Here is a 17,375-nt window from a genome sequence, read left to right as displayed (position 1 = left end):
ATATCGGAGAAACGGCGCCCCGTCTCGTTAGTTTGGCGTATGCAGTCAACCAAAAATGCAAGGCGTGCTCGTGTTCGCGCGCGCGCGCGCGTGTGTATCCAATTACGAATGAGAGGAAGACGAGCCAGGGATATAAGGAGAAATATTCATGCTCCGTGAACGCGAAGTTATTCCGCTGCATTTCCAACTTTTGCACCGTCCAAAAGTTAAGAGAATGAATCTTTTCGCGAGTTTTCTTTTGCACCAAACGGAATGAGAGAAATTGAAAAAAGAAAGAAAGAAAGAAACTCAAGGGGTTGGGGGGTTGAGTGGGATGTAGAGTGACGAGGGCAAAAAAAGGGGGCAGCACGTATTCTTCTTCTTCTTCCTCTTCTTCCTTCGCCAGGGTGAAGAAACGCGCGGTCGCGTTTAATCGATTTTACAGTCACCGCTTTTCCTGTCACGCGAGAAAACGAAAGAGGAGGAAAAGGGGGAGGGGGAGGTGGAAAAAAAGAGAAGTTGGACGGAAGTCATCTGATAAACTTACATTCCAAGTGCGACACCCTGTCCAGAAAGACGAACGAATTAGCTCGAAAATACGAGTAAGAACGCGTTACTAGCGCGTTTGGTAGGGTAGAGTAGGGTGGGAGGATGTGCCAAAGGAAATGAGAATTCTGTAGAATCCGTTTTAAAGAGTAGTTCCGTTAGATGAACACACGGGGAGAGTTTGAGATAGACGAGCTTTATTTCCTTGCATCGTCGTTGAACCGTTCGTCCGAAATTTTACGGAGATATTTAAATCGCGAATGCCGGTGTTCCTTTCTCGCTAAGCTTTTGCCATCAACGGATGGTAAGGACGCGGAAGAGGAATAGGAATAGGAAGAGGAAGGAAGAGGAGTGAGCTGAGCTCGTTGGTAAAAGAGCGACTTCGCAAAGTGCAGAGGCCATGTCAAAGGGAAAAATTCCTCTCGTGCCTATCGCGTAAAATTGAGCGACTACTGGATAATATGAGTAAAGAATTTCATAGACGGTAGAAAAGAAAAAGGCGAATGGATATAACGCAAAAATCTAAGGGAAAGAAAAAGGTATTATTATTTTGACGTTATTTCAATAACTACATATTTCCTTCGATATAAATCGTGTGTTATCAAAAAACAAAAAAGTAGATAAATAATCGAAATAAGAGTCGTTTAAAACCAATTATTTTTGTGACAGATTGTTAAACGATGATAGGGGTCGGGGGGAAAGGGGTAGGAGATAAGTTTTAAATGACGGTTTTGACGCGTTAAGTAGTGGATCCCGGTAATTCGTCGGACAGCAAACAGGCATAAATGCGTGCCTAGGATGGTTCCCGTCTATCGCCTCGTTGGAATTTACGCGTCCGCCTACCACTCGCGTCCACACGCATTGTTGCATGGAAGGTTTATGTAATATGTTAACGATGCCAACGGTTATTCTCTTCACGGTCGTACATTATTCAGGCATTAGCCGAGCGAAGCAATTCGTTGCGCGGCCATCGCGTGCGTCATTTCGCGTCTCATTTATTACGTTTGATCGAAACATTGTTGTTGGATAAACAGACACACACACACAGAGCCACACACACACAGGTTTTCGTTCAGGCCTCCTCGCACGTCTTCGTACTAGTTGGTGAGGAGGGGTGGAGAGGTGGGGTTGTTGGCTCTGGTCTTTATTTTTCATTCGAGAAAATCGAATTAATTAATGTCGGATTTAACGGGAGACCGGATATAGCGAAGAAGCACGGATATATAACGATCCAAGAGAAATGGGATTTCTCTATAGCACGAAACTGTTACTCTCGTTCCTCGGGACGAGGAGTCGAGGAAAAGTTTTCAAAGAGAGGAGAACCTTTCCAGCTATTTCCAGGGAGAAATGGAAAGAGATAGAAGAGAAAGGGAGAAAAGAGACGAAAGGATTTCCATCCTCTTACGAATAGTAGTAGTAGTAGTAGTAGTAGTAGTAGATTCCCTCGACGTCGCTTAACGAAAAAGAGGAACCGACTGAACGGTTTTGGTAAATCGAGCGTAGTGAACTTACGTTTTGGTACGATCGAGAAAAGTAGTCGTCGTTGACGGTCGCGAGATTTACTAGCTCGTTGATTTATCCTTGTCTCTCTCTCTCTCTCTCTCTCTCTCTCTCTCTCAGTTTGTCTTTCCTTTTCTTTCTAACTAGAACATGCGGTGATTATTGATCGCGAACGGGTTAATCGTTTCCCCTTACTTCTCCTAAACAACCGTCGGTTGTCCCTAGCACAAGTTTTCTTACCGTTACGTCGTAACGCTCCCACGAGTAGCTAGAGTTAATTATCCTTTTTGCTATGAACTCGATCGCAGGGAAAGACGAGCAAGGAGACACGAGAAGAACGGATAAGAAGTACGTGTCCCTTATGTCTCGCTTATAACAACGTCTACTCGTAGTACTTGACTTTTAATAGCGACATTAGATGATTTCACGGGCAAGAAAGGTCTAATTTTCAATGTCCAGAGATGGATTTTACGAGAGACGTATTCTTTCCTAATACACAAGTCGTTCGTTCTCCACCCTCCATAATTTAAAAAGAAAAAGAGAAAGATAAAGTAACATTACGAGTGTGGTTCTGGTGCAGATCGCGAACACGGTTGGTATCTGTGTGTGTCTGCAGACATAAGGCGAAGGTGGTAAACGTAAAAGACAACGGTAATGACAATCAGAGAGCGATGCCATTACGGCAGGCCAGCCCACAGGTGTCTCACGACCTTGCGTGAACGTTTCCCTCTTCTCTTTCTACCACGTGAAAGATAAAGAAATGTAAAAAAGAAATAAAAGAAAGAAATGAAATGAAAGAAAGATAGATAAAGAGAGAGACAGAGAAAGAAAACGGTTCTTCCTCTCCTTATTACGCATTATAATTTTCTTTCCTTCAGTTTGAAACGCACAGCATCAAATATAAGAGTAACGTAAATAGATTCGCGATTCACAAAGGAGATAAAGGCAAAAGAATAATAAGAATAAGAATAAGAGAAAAGGCTAATGAAACGGTTTCTACGAAACTCGAGCATTTCTTCCCAGTCATTAAAACATGAGATCTCATAACATGGATCACTTTAAACATCGGGAGCACGAAATCCACAAGGAGAACAGGTGTTACTCCTAGATATATGTATACATATATATATTTTCTCTGGTATCTTTCTCTCTCGTCAGTAGAAATCCGTTTAAATAAACGCCTAGAGGCGTACGAGTTCGCGCGAATACAAAGTACACGTCGATATAATATAAATACGAAGAGAATGATAAAGAGAGAAAGAGAGAAAGTGATAGAAGAATTATTTCGCGGTAGCAACTACAACAAGATCCAGATATCGAATTGAGTTCTGCGCCAGAAGCAAAAGTAAAGAAGGATAAAGAGAGACGCGAACCAAGGGTCCTAAGCAGAATGAAGAAAAGGCATCATCATAACAGGGGACCCTAGGGTGATAGGAAAACCTATGCAAATAATCCAGCTCTCTCTCTCTCTTTCTCTCTTTCTCTTTCTCGCAGAGCAAAGTCCGTAACGATATAGAAAGTGTGGTTGTTGCGAATCGTAAATGTTGCTCCCACTTATTCACGGTAAGATCTTTTATCACGGACGAAAGCACGGTTAGAAACACGCCACCTTTCCTGTAATGTCGCGATAAAGCCTACCGGTTTATTCGCCGAAAGGTAGAAGCGATGAAAAGAGAAGTTGGCGAAGGTCGAGATAGAGAAAGGTAGAAAGGAGAGAAGAAGGGTGTGCACAGCTAAAAAGGAAACGTATTAAAGATGAAAGAGGGTAAAATGGGAGAAGGGAGAAAGAGAGAAATAGAGAGAAATAGAGTGAATGGATAGAGAAAACGCGAGTGTACTACGTTGGTCCATCATCAATCTCTCGACGACAGTGTCGTAGAAATGGGAGGAAGAACAGGAGAGGGATATATATGTATATACAGATACAGAGACAGAAGCTCGCATAATGCGACCAAAGTTTAATTACCACATTACTTTGGTTCTACTCATACCCCTAGTTCTACCCTCTCTCATCCTTTATTCGGTATGCCACCACCGTACCGCTTCTCTTGTCCAGAGATCCATCACCAGTCGCGCGACAGTTTGTTCGCGAGAGTAGACGTGTCGAAGCGAAAGCTTTACAATCAAAGAAGAAGAGAGGGAGAGAGAGAGTGAGAGAGACGAGGATAGTGGATGTTACGTTTAGAGATTCCTTCGGTAGCAGCTTCTCGTACCAACTTTAGACTCTCGTCGATGTACAATGCCTCCCCGTTTGGATATGGACTTCGTAATCCCGGAACGTGGAGTTTTGAACAACGAATTCCAGAATCTCCATTCTCTCACTTCTCCGAAATCCTTGGACCTGATCTAAGCTTTCTCTCTCTCTCTCTCTCTCTCTCTATCTATCTCTCTCTGTTCATTCAACAATCAGAAGAGTAAGCTTCCCGTTTAAGATCCCGTGGAAAGCCGACTTCTGGTAGCGTCTAGTAAGTTAGTAATACGAGTAGTAACAGCAGTAGGTACACCTAGTAGTAGTAGGTAGTGGCTTGTAAGTTCACTTGACAGTTAAAGTTGAAATTGAAGTTGAAGTTGAAGATAAAGATAAAGATAAACTTCAAGAAAAAGAAGTTGTTGATAAGGGGGGGGGGGGAGAGGGAAAAATTCAATGTTGAAGTTGAAATACAGTAGTAATAATTCTTGTCCTCTCTCTCTCTCTCTTTTTCTTTCTCATTCAGTTTGTTCGTTCTATCAAAGTACGTGATCGTTCGCGCGCACATGTGTGTGTGTATGTGTGTCTATTTACTGTAGATGGTAGTGAGTAACCACTTAAAGGCGAGGAGCTCAGACACGCATAAACCAGTTTCCTGGTTATCCGACTCCTTGCATTTTCCTACTCGACACACGGCGCGTCGAACCCGCATGGAACGTACCATTAATGGAGGCTTCCACCGATTCGATTCCAGCGTGACGATTCTCTTCGCGATCTCTTAAAACTCTTGCCGTTTTTTCGATTTTCCTCTTTTCCCCTCCTTTTCGTTTATTGTTTTGAGAAAATAAAGAAGAGAGGGGATAAAAAACGAAACAAACAAAACACGTAAATATAAGACACAAAAACGATGGAAAAATTACATCTCAATTCCCACTAATGCTTAATACTACATTCTCGATATCGATTTTTAAAAGGTAAGAAGAAGAAGAAGAAGAATCTCTTCGTATTTTTCAGCCGCGAATCGACTCGGGGGACGAATTATGGTTTTTTTTTTTTCCCGAGGAAAAACTCTTATCGAGTATACCGTTTGCTTTCCGACGTACTCCAGACGATACCGTGGAAGGTGGCGGGGGGAAGGGGGGATCGGGAGGAGGAAACACGGGATATTTCGTTTGGCTGATACGATAGAGAATCCGCAAAGGAGTTTAGAGACTTAGGATTACCTTTAAGAGACTGCCGGCGCGATAAAGTGGTACGAATTAAATCACTCGAAGTGACTTTACGATGCGGGCTGCATCCATAAATTTGAAGAAGCGAACACAGAGAAGAAGAAGAAGAAGAAGAAGAAGAAGAAGAAGCAAACGGAGAGAAGAAAGAAAGAAAGTAAGAGAGAAAGAAATAGAGAGAAATAGAGAAGGGGTTGGGGGAGGGGAGGGGTTGGGGGAGGAGGAGTGTTGTAGAAACTCCAATGGAATCTACACGAGCACGACGGCACACACGAATGCACTCTTATAACCTTCTGCATAACTTTGAGAATCCGCTTGACCGAATACCAGTATCGAGAACAGCCTTAAGCCGCGCCGTTATGTGATAAGTTGCGCGTCCGTTAATGTTTTACCTCGGTGGCCCGTACGTACGTCAGCGAACACCTTATACAGGTGATGGTAGTGCGCCCAAGCAGGTCAAAGAGTATACAATATTTTGATTAGCGCGCGTAGCAACTCGATCCTCCTTAATGCAAAAGTCCGACGAACTTAGATAACGTCATTCTCTTTTTCCTATATCTATATATTATATATATTTTTATATACATGACTCGTGTGTCACATAATTGAACGAAACTTTACGACGCGTAGGCACAGCAAAAGAAATCTTGGGAAACATTAAGATCTTTTCTTTTTTCATTTTTTATTCTATTCTTATTTTTGTTCTTTTCTTCGTTTCTCGTCTCTCGAAGCAAAAGTTCACTGGCATGAAGACAGAGAGAAAGACAGAGAGAGAGATAGTAAGAGATAGAAATACAAACGAATAAAGATACGCGTTCGTTCCCATTTCATGTTACATTTGAAACGAGCGAGCCCACACAGAAGAGAAAGATTTCATCCGCTTCCGTTTTATGTTTCTTACGTCCACCCGACGTATAATAATAATCGACGAACGCGTTCGTTAAATACCGTAGAATTTTCAACGATTTTGTAAGGCATCTCTAAGCTAACGAGTTTCCATTTCTTCTTCATAGTACTATAATACACTTTATCCCATCGAAACACACTAACGAACATGATCACCGTTTTCATTTTGTCTATGACAAAATAGAGGATAGATAAGAGGAACGCTTTTATAGGAGGAAACGGAAGATGAGAAAGATGACTTCAAATGGGCGTAAAAACTCGATTGAAGTTCACTAATGTTAATGATACTCGTAAAATGAGTTAGAAAAAAAAAAAAATAAATAAATAAAAAAAAGAGAAAAAGAAAATATAGTTTAGAATGTAGTCGATCCGAATTCGTTGTTGTTGCACGTATTAACCATTGTATTGATTATAAATAATAATAGAGAGAGAGAAAAAAATAACGAAAGAAATGATGCACGCGTATATATTTCAATTTCTCTTTTGCACGCGAATAATCCTAGGGGAACAGGTCGAGAGCAGGACATTGGGTCGAACGGACGTTCAAGGGCGAACGGATAGCGGTCGGTCGTAAATCCAAAGCTCTTTCCTTTTCGTACCACCTAGCTCGAGTCATTGCAACGATCGTTTTCCGGCGAAATTCCATGGCTCGAGATAGCAATTGAACCCAATGGGACATCCAGAAACCGTTACTCCGAGAACCGTCGTGGTGACGCGATGGCGTAGGCACCTACGTGTTCCGTTCGCCCTACCTCTTTCTCTTTCTCTTTCTCTTTCTCTTACTCTTTCCTTCATTCTTCCTCTCTTTCTCTCTCTCGTTCCTTTTCACACTCCATCTCCCACTCTCGCTTCCCGACCTTTTTCTTATGCTTCCTCCTCCCCCTCCATTTCTTCTTCTTCTTCTTCTTCTTCATTCTTCTTCCTTGTTTATTCAACGAGTTCGTATCTCTATCTCTCTCTCTCTCTCTCTCTCTCTCAAGAATATAGGCAGCAGCGGCGGCGGCGGCAACTACGGCAGCCGCACATGGTTCGAACACAAGACCATAACCAAAGACACACTGATACCTCTTCTTCTTTTAATGCCGGGTCGCAATGTTCACACGTGCATCCGACATTCTGCTCTCTTTGCCTTCTTTCCCATTTCCCTCGGTTTTCCTCGAAGCTTCAGCCGGCTTCCTTCATTTCCTCCCTTTTAAACTTTACCTCTACGAACCAGTTAGACGAAGAAGAAAAGTTGAAGTTGTAATTATCGACACTACGGTAGAGATCATTAACGTCTAGATACGCCGCGGCGTATAGCTATTCTCCATATTATATTGTGGGCAAGAACTAGATTGAGAATATAATTATTATAATAATAGTAGTTTATAGGATTCTTCGTTTTTTCTTCTTCTTCTTCTTCTGTTTAATTTTTTTGTTCATTTTCCGTATTCATTTTCGCGCGAGACAATTGCAAATAAATTTTGTCTTATAAATCGTTTTGAGTTTCAAGCACCGAGCGAGCATTATCGTTAGCAACTACTACACGGAGAAGGAATTGCTTTTACCCAAATCATTCTCTTTTACTCTATTTCTCTCGTTGAAGTGCGAAGAGTATGTCGAGCTATTTCGCGCCCCTTCACAGGATTAAGCGTATTCCAAAGTCCTTAACGAGCTAACGTTCCGAGGGCACCCACGAAATAAATTAATTTTGCAGCCGATTCGGTGCAACGGTGTTCTCCAAAACGAACGGTCGAACTTCCGCCACATTGTGGTCGAGTTAGGAAAGAGGAAAAGAGAAAGAAAGAGAGAGAGAGAGAGAGAGAAACAGAGAAAGCAGCGCTTAGCTCGTAGCGCTTAGAGGAATGCACCGAATTATGCAGTACCTATGACTACGATATGCGATGGTCTCAGACGGAATATGAAAAATTGCCAGACGTTGAAGTCATTTGTTATTCCGTACAAAGCCGATTGCCAGTGATTATTAATTACGATTGTAAAGGGCCCTTTTGACCGAGCGAATATCCATGTCGTTTTGCTTCCACGTACAATAAAGCTCTTGCGATAATAATCATTATTATTATTATTATTATTATTATTATTATTATTATTATTACTCTCGCCGCTAGAACGCTTCGGAGAGGTATATAACTTCTTTAATGATGTTTCTTCTTTGTACAACTAGGTACGTTTAATTTGTAGTACGCGTAAAAAAGATCATTAGCGGTATAATTATTGTTATTATTAATAATGCCCCGACCGGTAGTACAATTATTATCACGCGTCTATCCGAATCAAATGCGTGTGGTCAAACTGTGGTGTCTCAGGAAAATCGATGAGCGGTCAAAGTCGCACAGTTAAATAACTATCCTCGTGCATTGCCGAGGTCAAATCTATGAGAAAAGCATTAGAGTTCAGAGAACTCGAAACGCCCACGCATAAAATCGACACGAATATCTTTGCGGTGATCGCGGTGTTACAACAATGCGACAACGGTCAACGAAAATACCGTTCCTCGAATACACCTTCGATCCACGTAAGCGATAGCAAAAAGGCATCGAGCTAAAAGTTTTAAGGAACGAGAAAAAGAGAGACGGAGAAAATGAGGAAGAATAAAAGTGATAAGAGAAAAAATAAAGAAATAAATAAAAGAAAAAAAGCTTGCTGAGCAAAGTGATGAAAGAAACAACAAAAAATATGTAAGAGAAAAAGAGGTTTCGAGGTTGAGAGAGAGAGAGAGAGAGAGAAAGAGAGAGAGGTAGAGCCTTCTCATTAATGTTCCCGTTAGATAAAATTTAGTCCGATGATCGTGCCAAAGTGAGAGAAAAGGAAGGAGGAATTCGACAATGAACGACGAGACACGCGTGTTTCGTGATCGACGAACGAACGAACGAACGTACGAGAGAAAGGGAAAAAAAAGAAGAAAAAAAGAACACAATGTTTTGAATGGTGTCGCGATCGAATTGTGCGTACCGTTCTGTCCTCCTTCGGTAGTGGCGGCTGGAATACTCGGGGCCCCTTCCGATACCCTCCCAAGAGCCTCGTCCGGACCCCCTCCGGGCCCCATCGGATCCCTCCGGAGGCCCCAATCCCCCTTCCCCCGTGACCGCGCGCGCGCGCAAGACTCGGCAGACGTCTTCGGTCCGCTCGAGGAGGAAGAGGAGCCCGAGCGAACACGGCCAGGTGTATCCGACACGCAGTGTGCCTAAGAGCCGCCAGCCGGTAGACATCGTTATATCCTCTCGCTCGCTTCTTGCTAGCTGCTAGTAGTAGTAATAGCTCGTTCCTTCCTAACTCATTCGTAGTTAGGCTTCTTGTAAACCGGCAAAGAAGCCGCGACATCTCGCGGGGAAACACAACTTATATATATATATATATATATAAATATATATATATATATTTCAATTGCAAATCGTCGGGGCCCTGCGAGTCACCCGATTTCGAAGTGGTTGCTGCACACGCGTGCGTGATAAGCAAATATTTATCCCGCGTTCCGTTCCTGGCTGCTGGTGGTTGCTGCCAACTACGGTAGTCCTATTTCAGAATAAAATCTTCACTATTTTTCTATATCTCCTTTTTTTTTATTTTTTTTTGTTCATTTTTCTTTTACTTAACATTGTTCGTGTTGCTGTTGTTCTATTACTACTATTACTATTTCTGTCGTTACTATCGCGCTTGAACTTTTGCAGTGTGCAAGTTTTACCGTTTCTCTATTGTGTGTAATCGCGCGAACGCCTGCGCGCACGTTCTCCTTCCAACGTGTCCCTACGACCTCCTCTTCCTCTTCTTCTTCCACATCTTCTTCTTCTTCGTCTTCTTCTTATTCTTATTCTTCTTCTTCTCGTGAGAAAACACTTCGTCGTGGAATTTAGTTTCCGCCTGTGAGACACGCCGATCGCGATCGCAACGAGCCACCACGAAGTGTAGAAATATATACCTAAACACGCATACTTTAATACAATAAGTTTAGAGAATTTCGTGCGCTCCTTTCGGTAGGAAAAGGGAACGATCCACGTAGGTAAGATTTTTCCCTTTTCCTTCCAATCTTCATTCCTTTTTCTTACGTTTGTCGTATAATATATAAAACGCGAATATATGAAGAATAATAATAATAATAAAATAAAATTTTGCAAACGTTGGGGACGAGTGGTACGTCGATCGTTTTTAACTGACGAAAATGAAGTCGGTATATTTCTCGAAAGGCGTTCCCTTTGATTGGAATGAGGTCGACGACGTTCACGCGATCGTCCTTAGCACGCACTCTCGGTGTACGCGCCGATGGCGGATGGACGTCGATTACGGGGCATAAACTCGCGGATCGAGTTCTCTCTCGACATGTTTTTCTGCGTCCTCTTCTTCTCGTTCAACTCGATTCGCGCGAGCGACTACGACCTGCTTTAATTTTACGGAAAGACATGTTCTTTTTTCTCTCTTTCTATCTATCCATCTATCTATCTATCCATCTAACCATCTATCTTATCTTCCGCATATACATTTATAAAGTAAACCAAACGTCGGATTAATCCAATTGTTTTTTCTATCTTTTTTTTGTTTGTCTTCTTTCTTACAGATTACTTAATCGAGAGGATAGAAGAACATTTCTGAGGATAAGATTAATCAAATATCAATCAGGATGACTAATAGAAGACAGTGCATTAATCGACAAGTGCTCGGTTTATTACTCGTTCTACAAGCGAGCATTCGGTTCGGGCATGTGGTACACGTGGCCGAGGCAGTGGAAACCGCTCACCCAGCTGATCCACCGCCCCCGGCATCGGTACCCACTAGCGTATCAGGCCCGGATTATACCGGACCGTCAGCCGGTGCGGACGAATGCGATCCAGAGATGGTCGGGTTTGAGTTGGTCACCGGCTACGTATACACCGCGCCCACGAACATGCTCGAGTCCATACCGGGAACGTTGATGCTCACCGACTGTCTCGAAACCTGTCAAGCGAACGATTCTTGCCAGGCGGTCAACTACGAGACCGGTCTTTGCGTCCTATTCAGCTCTAACGCCGACAGCAATCCAGGTAAGATTGAATCGTTATCGACCGGGAAACGCCGTTCGTCGGCGAACGAACCATGGGGACGGCCCCGTAACGGGTTAAAGGGACGTAGGAGGAGTCGTGGTAGGATAGAAGGGACAGGAGGGAAATTCTCTGGGTAACTAAAGAAACATCAACGATTCCAAAGACGACTACTACTACTATTCGATTCTATTTCTCTTCCGCTATGAACTACTCTAGTAGTAGTAGTAGTAGTAGTAGTCCTCTTTTTAACTTTACGTTACGACGAGAACGACGACGATATCTAGTTGTATATATGTATATATGCATCGCTACGAATATTCTACGAGCTTGTTTAAGTATTCCTACGTGGAATTGGAGAACGGATAAACCGTATTTCGGGATGTATAAGGTCATTTTACTTCGTAACGTTTAATGATTACTCGGTAAACGTAACTCTAAAAAAAAAAAAAAGAAAGAAATTCTCGAATGTTATTACGATTATCTAGAACGATAATTTAAGTTGAAAGGATCGTAAGGAAGTATATCTAACGTAGTTTCATAGTTATCCGATAATATTCAATTACTCTTTTCATTGAGAAATATCGTTCTGACCTCCTTTTTAATAAGTAAACGCAATTAAAATCTCTCTTTATGAAATATATATTTACATCGATAATTAATGATAAGAATTCAATTTTTTGTTTTTGGTTTTTATACGATAAAAAAAGATTATCGTTCTACTTGTAGAAATCGGGAAGTAAATAAGTAAAGTGTGTGGACGGTTGCGCGTAGGCGGTGAGAACGTTTTTAAACGGCTTTCATGACTCTTCTTCTTTTTTTTTTCCTTCTTTTTCTTTCTTTCTTTCTTTTTTTCCATTGAATGAGAATCAAGACGCTTAGCAATGCAAACGCAACGCGGAGACAGCGGTTCATGGTTCTAAGTGGAAAGAGACCGACGCGTGTCAGACATAGTCGCGCGTTCCGAGATACGCGAGAAGAATAATAACGACCGTCTTACGATCTTTTACAGCGAGCGTTAGCTTATGTAAATAAGTCCGAGCTCTTACGAAAAATATCCTCTCGTCGTCACTTTATCGTTACCATCGAATTCGATTTATGCTTTCACGGTCGATGAATTCTACTTCTTAAAATACACTATCAATCTCCGTTAATCTCTATTCATTAGCTCATTATTATTCCATTATTATACGTTAATAATAATAATACGTTTAAGAATATGATTACATCATATATATTTGTTTTTTTTTTTTTTTCATAATTTATCGCTGTCAAAGAATTCGATTCGCTAATCTTCATGAATATATGATCGATCGATTATTATTCTTAAGATTAAAAAAGAGATATAAAGAATAATAAAATAACGATTATAATTAATTGATGAATATTTCGTTTCAATGATATCGAATAATTATTATCGTTTATTCTAAGAACAAACACATTTTACATTTTATTAATGAAAACTTTATATCTGATCGATAACGAAATCTAACGAGTTTTTCTTTTTTATCTTTTTTTCTTTCTATTTGTTACTTTATCTTTTTGATATCGAGAACCTTTTTCTCATCGTCGAAATGTTCGAATCTTTTTCAATGGAAAGTAAGAAAGAGGAGGAGGAGTAGTACTCGTTTATACGTACTTAATTTTTCGAGCAAACGTTTCTATCGATTTTATTACTTTCCAGGGAGAGAACGTTTACGTTACGATCCCTTTTTTTCGAGAGAATAAAATTATAATCGAAGGAGCGATCCTTTTTTATTTTTTTTTTTTTTTTTACAACAAACTAGCATGGATCTTGAATAAAATGTGATCGGAATTAGATTAAGAGTCTAAAGGGGATCGATGCAAATCTTTTTAACGCGACACTGATTCCAAGTTAATTCTTTTTATCCAATGAATATCGATCAGAAACAGCTCGGAATCCTGGTAATCGCTAATGCACTTCTCATCAGCAATATCCCCTTCGAATCGTTTTTATAATTCTTCCCTTCATTCCATTACGAATCCCTTTTGCTTATGATAGCATATCTTTAATTTTTAATCATCGCTATCATTTATTTAGGATAAGACTTTGCGTAAAGTTTACAGAAAAAAGATTAAATCTCGATAATATCCATTAAAATCAGGTAGAGTAGAGTGGTAACGCAGATTTCCCGTTTCCGAGATTATACTACGGCATTCGTTAAAACGAAAGAGTAAAACGTTAATGCGCCTCGATGGTAGCAATAAATGTAGTGGTTTCGTGCACTCGACAATTCGTTAGCGTTAACGTTCCTGTTATCGACAACACGAATAATGCCCATCGCAGTGTGCTCAAAATAAAAGAATTTGGTGAAGAGTAGTGAGTGAATATTCGCCGCCGCGTATCGTTTTGGTGAAACAACATTTGTGTTCTAGTTAAATGAATAAAAAAAAAAAAGAAGGGGAAGAAAAAAAAACAATTTAAGCTAACGCGTAAGGAACAAAAACATTTGTAAAAATCGATGGCTTTCGTCGGGTTTAATAAAGAGATTGTTAAACGAATCTATGGTGTGAGACGATGGGAAGGGGGGGGGGGGGAGAGTAGAGAGAAGATTTTAGGTGCATGACCCCGACCGATTGCATTTGCAATTTTTGTTATCAAACTTTTCTCCTTCGTATTTCTTTTGAAAACGTATTAAAAGTACAATCTGCATTGTCAGCTGCCAGCAACCACAGGTACTGGTTCCTCATGAATAATGAATACCGGTATAAGTGTAATAAGAGGCGTACTAATTGAATCTTCCGGGGTGTAATTAATATAAACTACGCCGGCCGTAGAGAAGCGCGCGGACTGTGAGCATTAATTAAACAACGAATGAGTTGCTACGTCTTCGTAAGAGAACGGTATTGTTTCATAGGAATCTTTGAAGCTGCCCGTTAGAGCCTTTTCAGACCATTATAATGGGTTATTGCGCAAATTAGCTTGGAAAATGAATCATTACCTTATAAGGTACAAGATCCTAGCAAGACGAAGATCAAAGACCGTCGTATTGGACTTTGAAGAAAGACGGTAGGATAGAATAATAGAATGAGGATTATTGCACGATAGATTTGAAAAAGTTACGAACACGAATTCTTATCGTCGAAGGTGTGTACCAACACGTTCCACGGGTTCATACTTTCTTGCCAGAGTTTCCCATTAATCCTATTTATTTTTATTGTTTTCTTTTTTTTTTTTTTCTTTTTTGGAAATTCTTTTATCGAAGCCTTCCGTCGACGTTTATGATACGCGTATTGCTTTCTTAAACCTCCCTTTTGCCAACGAACAGTAGGAATTTTTTCGTATCGCCGAACGACAAAACAAGAATGCCGCAAGAACGTTCGAAATAATCGACGAGCCGTGGCATTCGTTTCATGTCGCGGCTTCTTCTTCTTCTTACGTTCGCAGCAATCCGTAGTAGTAGGATACCACCATAGGCGGAACGAATCCCATCAGAGGACCCCATTCTTCATCCCAATTTCAACGTCGCCGCGATACTACGACACCATATTATATAAGTCGTGATCCGTTGTTCGTATTACTATGGGGAAAAAAAAAAGAAAAAAAAAAAAACTCGATATTTCCAAAGTTATCTTTCCCGTTCTATCGATCTTTCTTCTCTCATAACGGCTTCCTACTTTAATTTCTTCATACTATCTTCCTCGATCGTGCAGACGGATTCTCTCTCTCTCTCTCTCTTAGAGGTACTTTTAACGATTCTCTAAAAGGATAACTATCCTACTGTATCGTACGTTCGATGAATCGTGTAATTAAAATCGTGTAATATATCTCGGTTGCGGTAATTAAATCACTTAAGACGAGACTTCCAACAGCGAGACTACCAACGTTCCATTTTACTCGGCGAAACAATTAGCTCGGAGACTCGGTTTCGATATTCAAGTAACGCCGATCGCGTGTAAGATCGTGTTTGCCCGTTAACGTGGCATAAAGGCACGATATACAGCGTAGGAAGAGGAAGAAAGAAATAAGCGCGATATAAAGAGTGAGAAGATTGGTTGGTTGGTTGGTTGGTAGGCTGGTAGGTAAGTAAGTAGGTAGTAGTAGTAGTAGTAGTAGGTAGATAGGAAGGAAAGGAAAAAAGAAAGAAAGAAAGAAAGAAGAAAAGGGAAGAGAATGATGCAAAAGGGATTGTACTTAGGGTTAACTTTTCTCAAGGATAGAGCGTGACTCGTAGCATCCGACCTACGGCCACGGGTGTGCGTGACAGCTTGACGTCTACAAAGTATCCTACCTCTTTTTCTACCTTTTACTTTTCTCCTCCCATCCATTTACCCCCATCCCCCCAACCTCGCACTCTTCGGATAAGGTACGATGAAAAGCGGACGATTTTAAGTTTAATTACGTTGGCTCGAAGAAACGGAAGACATAGTCCGCGTTTCCGTAGAAAAGAAGTTTACCGTCTATAGCGGAAACGGAAGACGACTACGACTACGACGACGAAGAATAAGAGGGTAAAAGCAAAAGATTAGATAGATAGAAAGAAAGGATAAAAAAAAAAGAAAATTAACAAAAAATAGAGATATAAAGAAACAGAAAAGAAAAAGATAACTGGGAAGAAGAAGAAAAAAAAACGATTGAAGATCGGAGAGAATCGTGGCCGGTGTCCAGCGAGAACGAGACAAATCCGGTCACGCTTTGATGTCGTTCTGACAGGAGTTTCCTACACAACATCGATTCATGAATGGTTCTCTCTCTCTCTCTCTCCCTCTCTTTCTCTCTCTTTCCTTTACTCGAGTCGTCGACACTGCCAAGATCACCGCTTCTTTATCCCAAAAAAAGGTTTTACCGCAAATCGAATTTTTTTTTCTTTAATAGCGAAACGAATAGAAATCCGCTCGCCATGTTGTTGTTGCATCTTCACCGATGTACGTACGTGCCGCGTTCTTTGACGTGCGACGACAATAACAACAACGGATGGATGAACGACGACGACGACGACGACGACGACGACGACGATGAGGAGGAAGATGAACAGGTACGAGGTGCCTCGTGATCGAAAAACTCTCATCCGTGCCCGTTAGTCGATGAGATACGAACGTTTCAAAGTTGCAAAGAGAAATATAGAAAAAGAATTAGAAAGAGTTAGAGATAGAGAGACGGAGGAGGGAGGGGTAGGTAGGAAGGAAGGAGAAAGAAGAAGAAGAAGAAGAAGGTGGAATGCAGAGATACGACGAGTACTCTTTCTACTACTCTAAGCTTTTCTTCGTAATGCGCGTTGCTTTGTCGTCGTAGTTACCGTCCACATTGAGACCGCGAAGAACCATTTGGCACACGAGGTGCCGGCGACGACCACTCTGGTAATTAGTTTCTGGACGATATAACCCGAGTCTCCGAACGATAAAGGCCGAGATACGATTCTCGCCTGTGGTATCCGTTTACGAGACTAATCTCGATATATTATTATTATTATTATTATTATTATTATTATTATTATTATTATTATTATTATTATTAATCGTAGTGGTATTAGTATTAAGACTACCGTTACAAATTATCAGTAGGACAAATATTCTACATGTTATTATTCTCGAAAAAGTTATTCTCACAGGTTTGTCGATGAAACGAGAAAAACTAAAAAAAAAATAAAAAAAAAAAAAAAAAGAAGATAATAAGAAAACGAAGGAACGAACAAATATTGTCCTATTTTTATTTTCAATAAAAGTAAATACGCGCGTGTATTTTTCTATAGAATTATAATAAAGTAAAAGACAGATCCTACCGGATATTCGTTTTCTCTTGGAAAGTAACGGTGTCGAATCGAAAAAGTGCATCTACCGTGTGGTGGTGGTGGTGATGATGCTAGGCGAACGGAAATTGATATGCGCTGGCGAGAGTGCTCTAGCGACTATGTACGCGGAGAAGAGCCATTTTCCACTTCTTACGAGCCCGCTTCTTCTACCGTTCGATCGTACTTTGTGATTTCGTATCCTCCTCCTCCTCCTCCTCCTCATCTTCATCCTCCGCCTTCTCCTTTTCCTTTTCCTTCTCACCGATGCGCA

General features: G+C 41.0%; 2 protein-coding genes across 3 annotated transcripts in view; one reads left to right on the top strand and one right to left on the bottom strand.

Moving 5' to 3' along the window:
* The window catches only part of LOC106785027 (autophagy-related protein 16-1), a 384,411-nt gene that overhangs the window by 151,338 nt on the left and 215,698 nt on the right, over positions 1 to 17,375 (bottom strand). The window lies entirely within an intron of this gene.
* Positions 1 to 17,375, top strand: part of LOC106785026 — a 171,865-nt gene that overhangs the window by 100,641 nt on the left and 53,849 nt on the right. Inside the window, exon 3 of the mRNA XM_014745123.1 lies at positions 10,895 to 11,357. Coding sequence (XP_014600609.1) covers positions 10,958 to 11,357 — 400 coding nt within the window. The 5' untranslated portion in view covers positions 10,895 to 10,957. The remainder of the gene's footprint in view (positions 1 to 10,894; positions 11,358 to 17,375) is intronic.

The sequence above is a fragment of the Polistes canadensis genome, unplaced genomic scaffold, assembly GCF_001313835.1.
Source record: "Polistes canadensis isolate GaletaPanama2010 unplaced genomic scaffold, ASM131383v1 scaffold_44, whole genome shotgun sequence".
In the NCBI taxonomy this organism is placed as follows: Eukaryota; Metazoa; Arthropoda; class Insecta; order Hymenoptera; family Vespidae; genus Polistes; species Polistes canadensis.
This window is presented reverse-complemented; position numbering and strand designations above follow the sequence as displayed.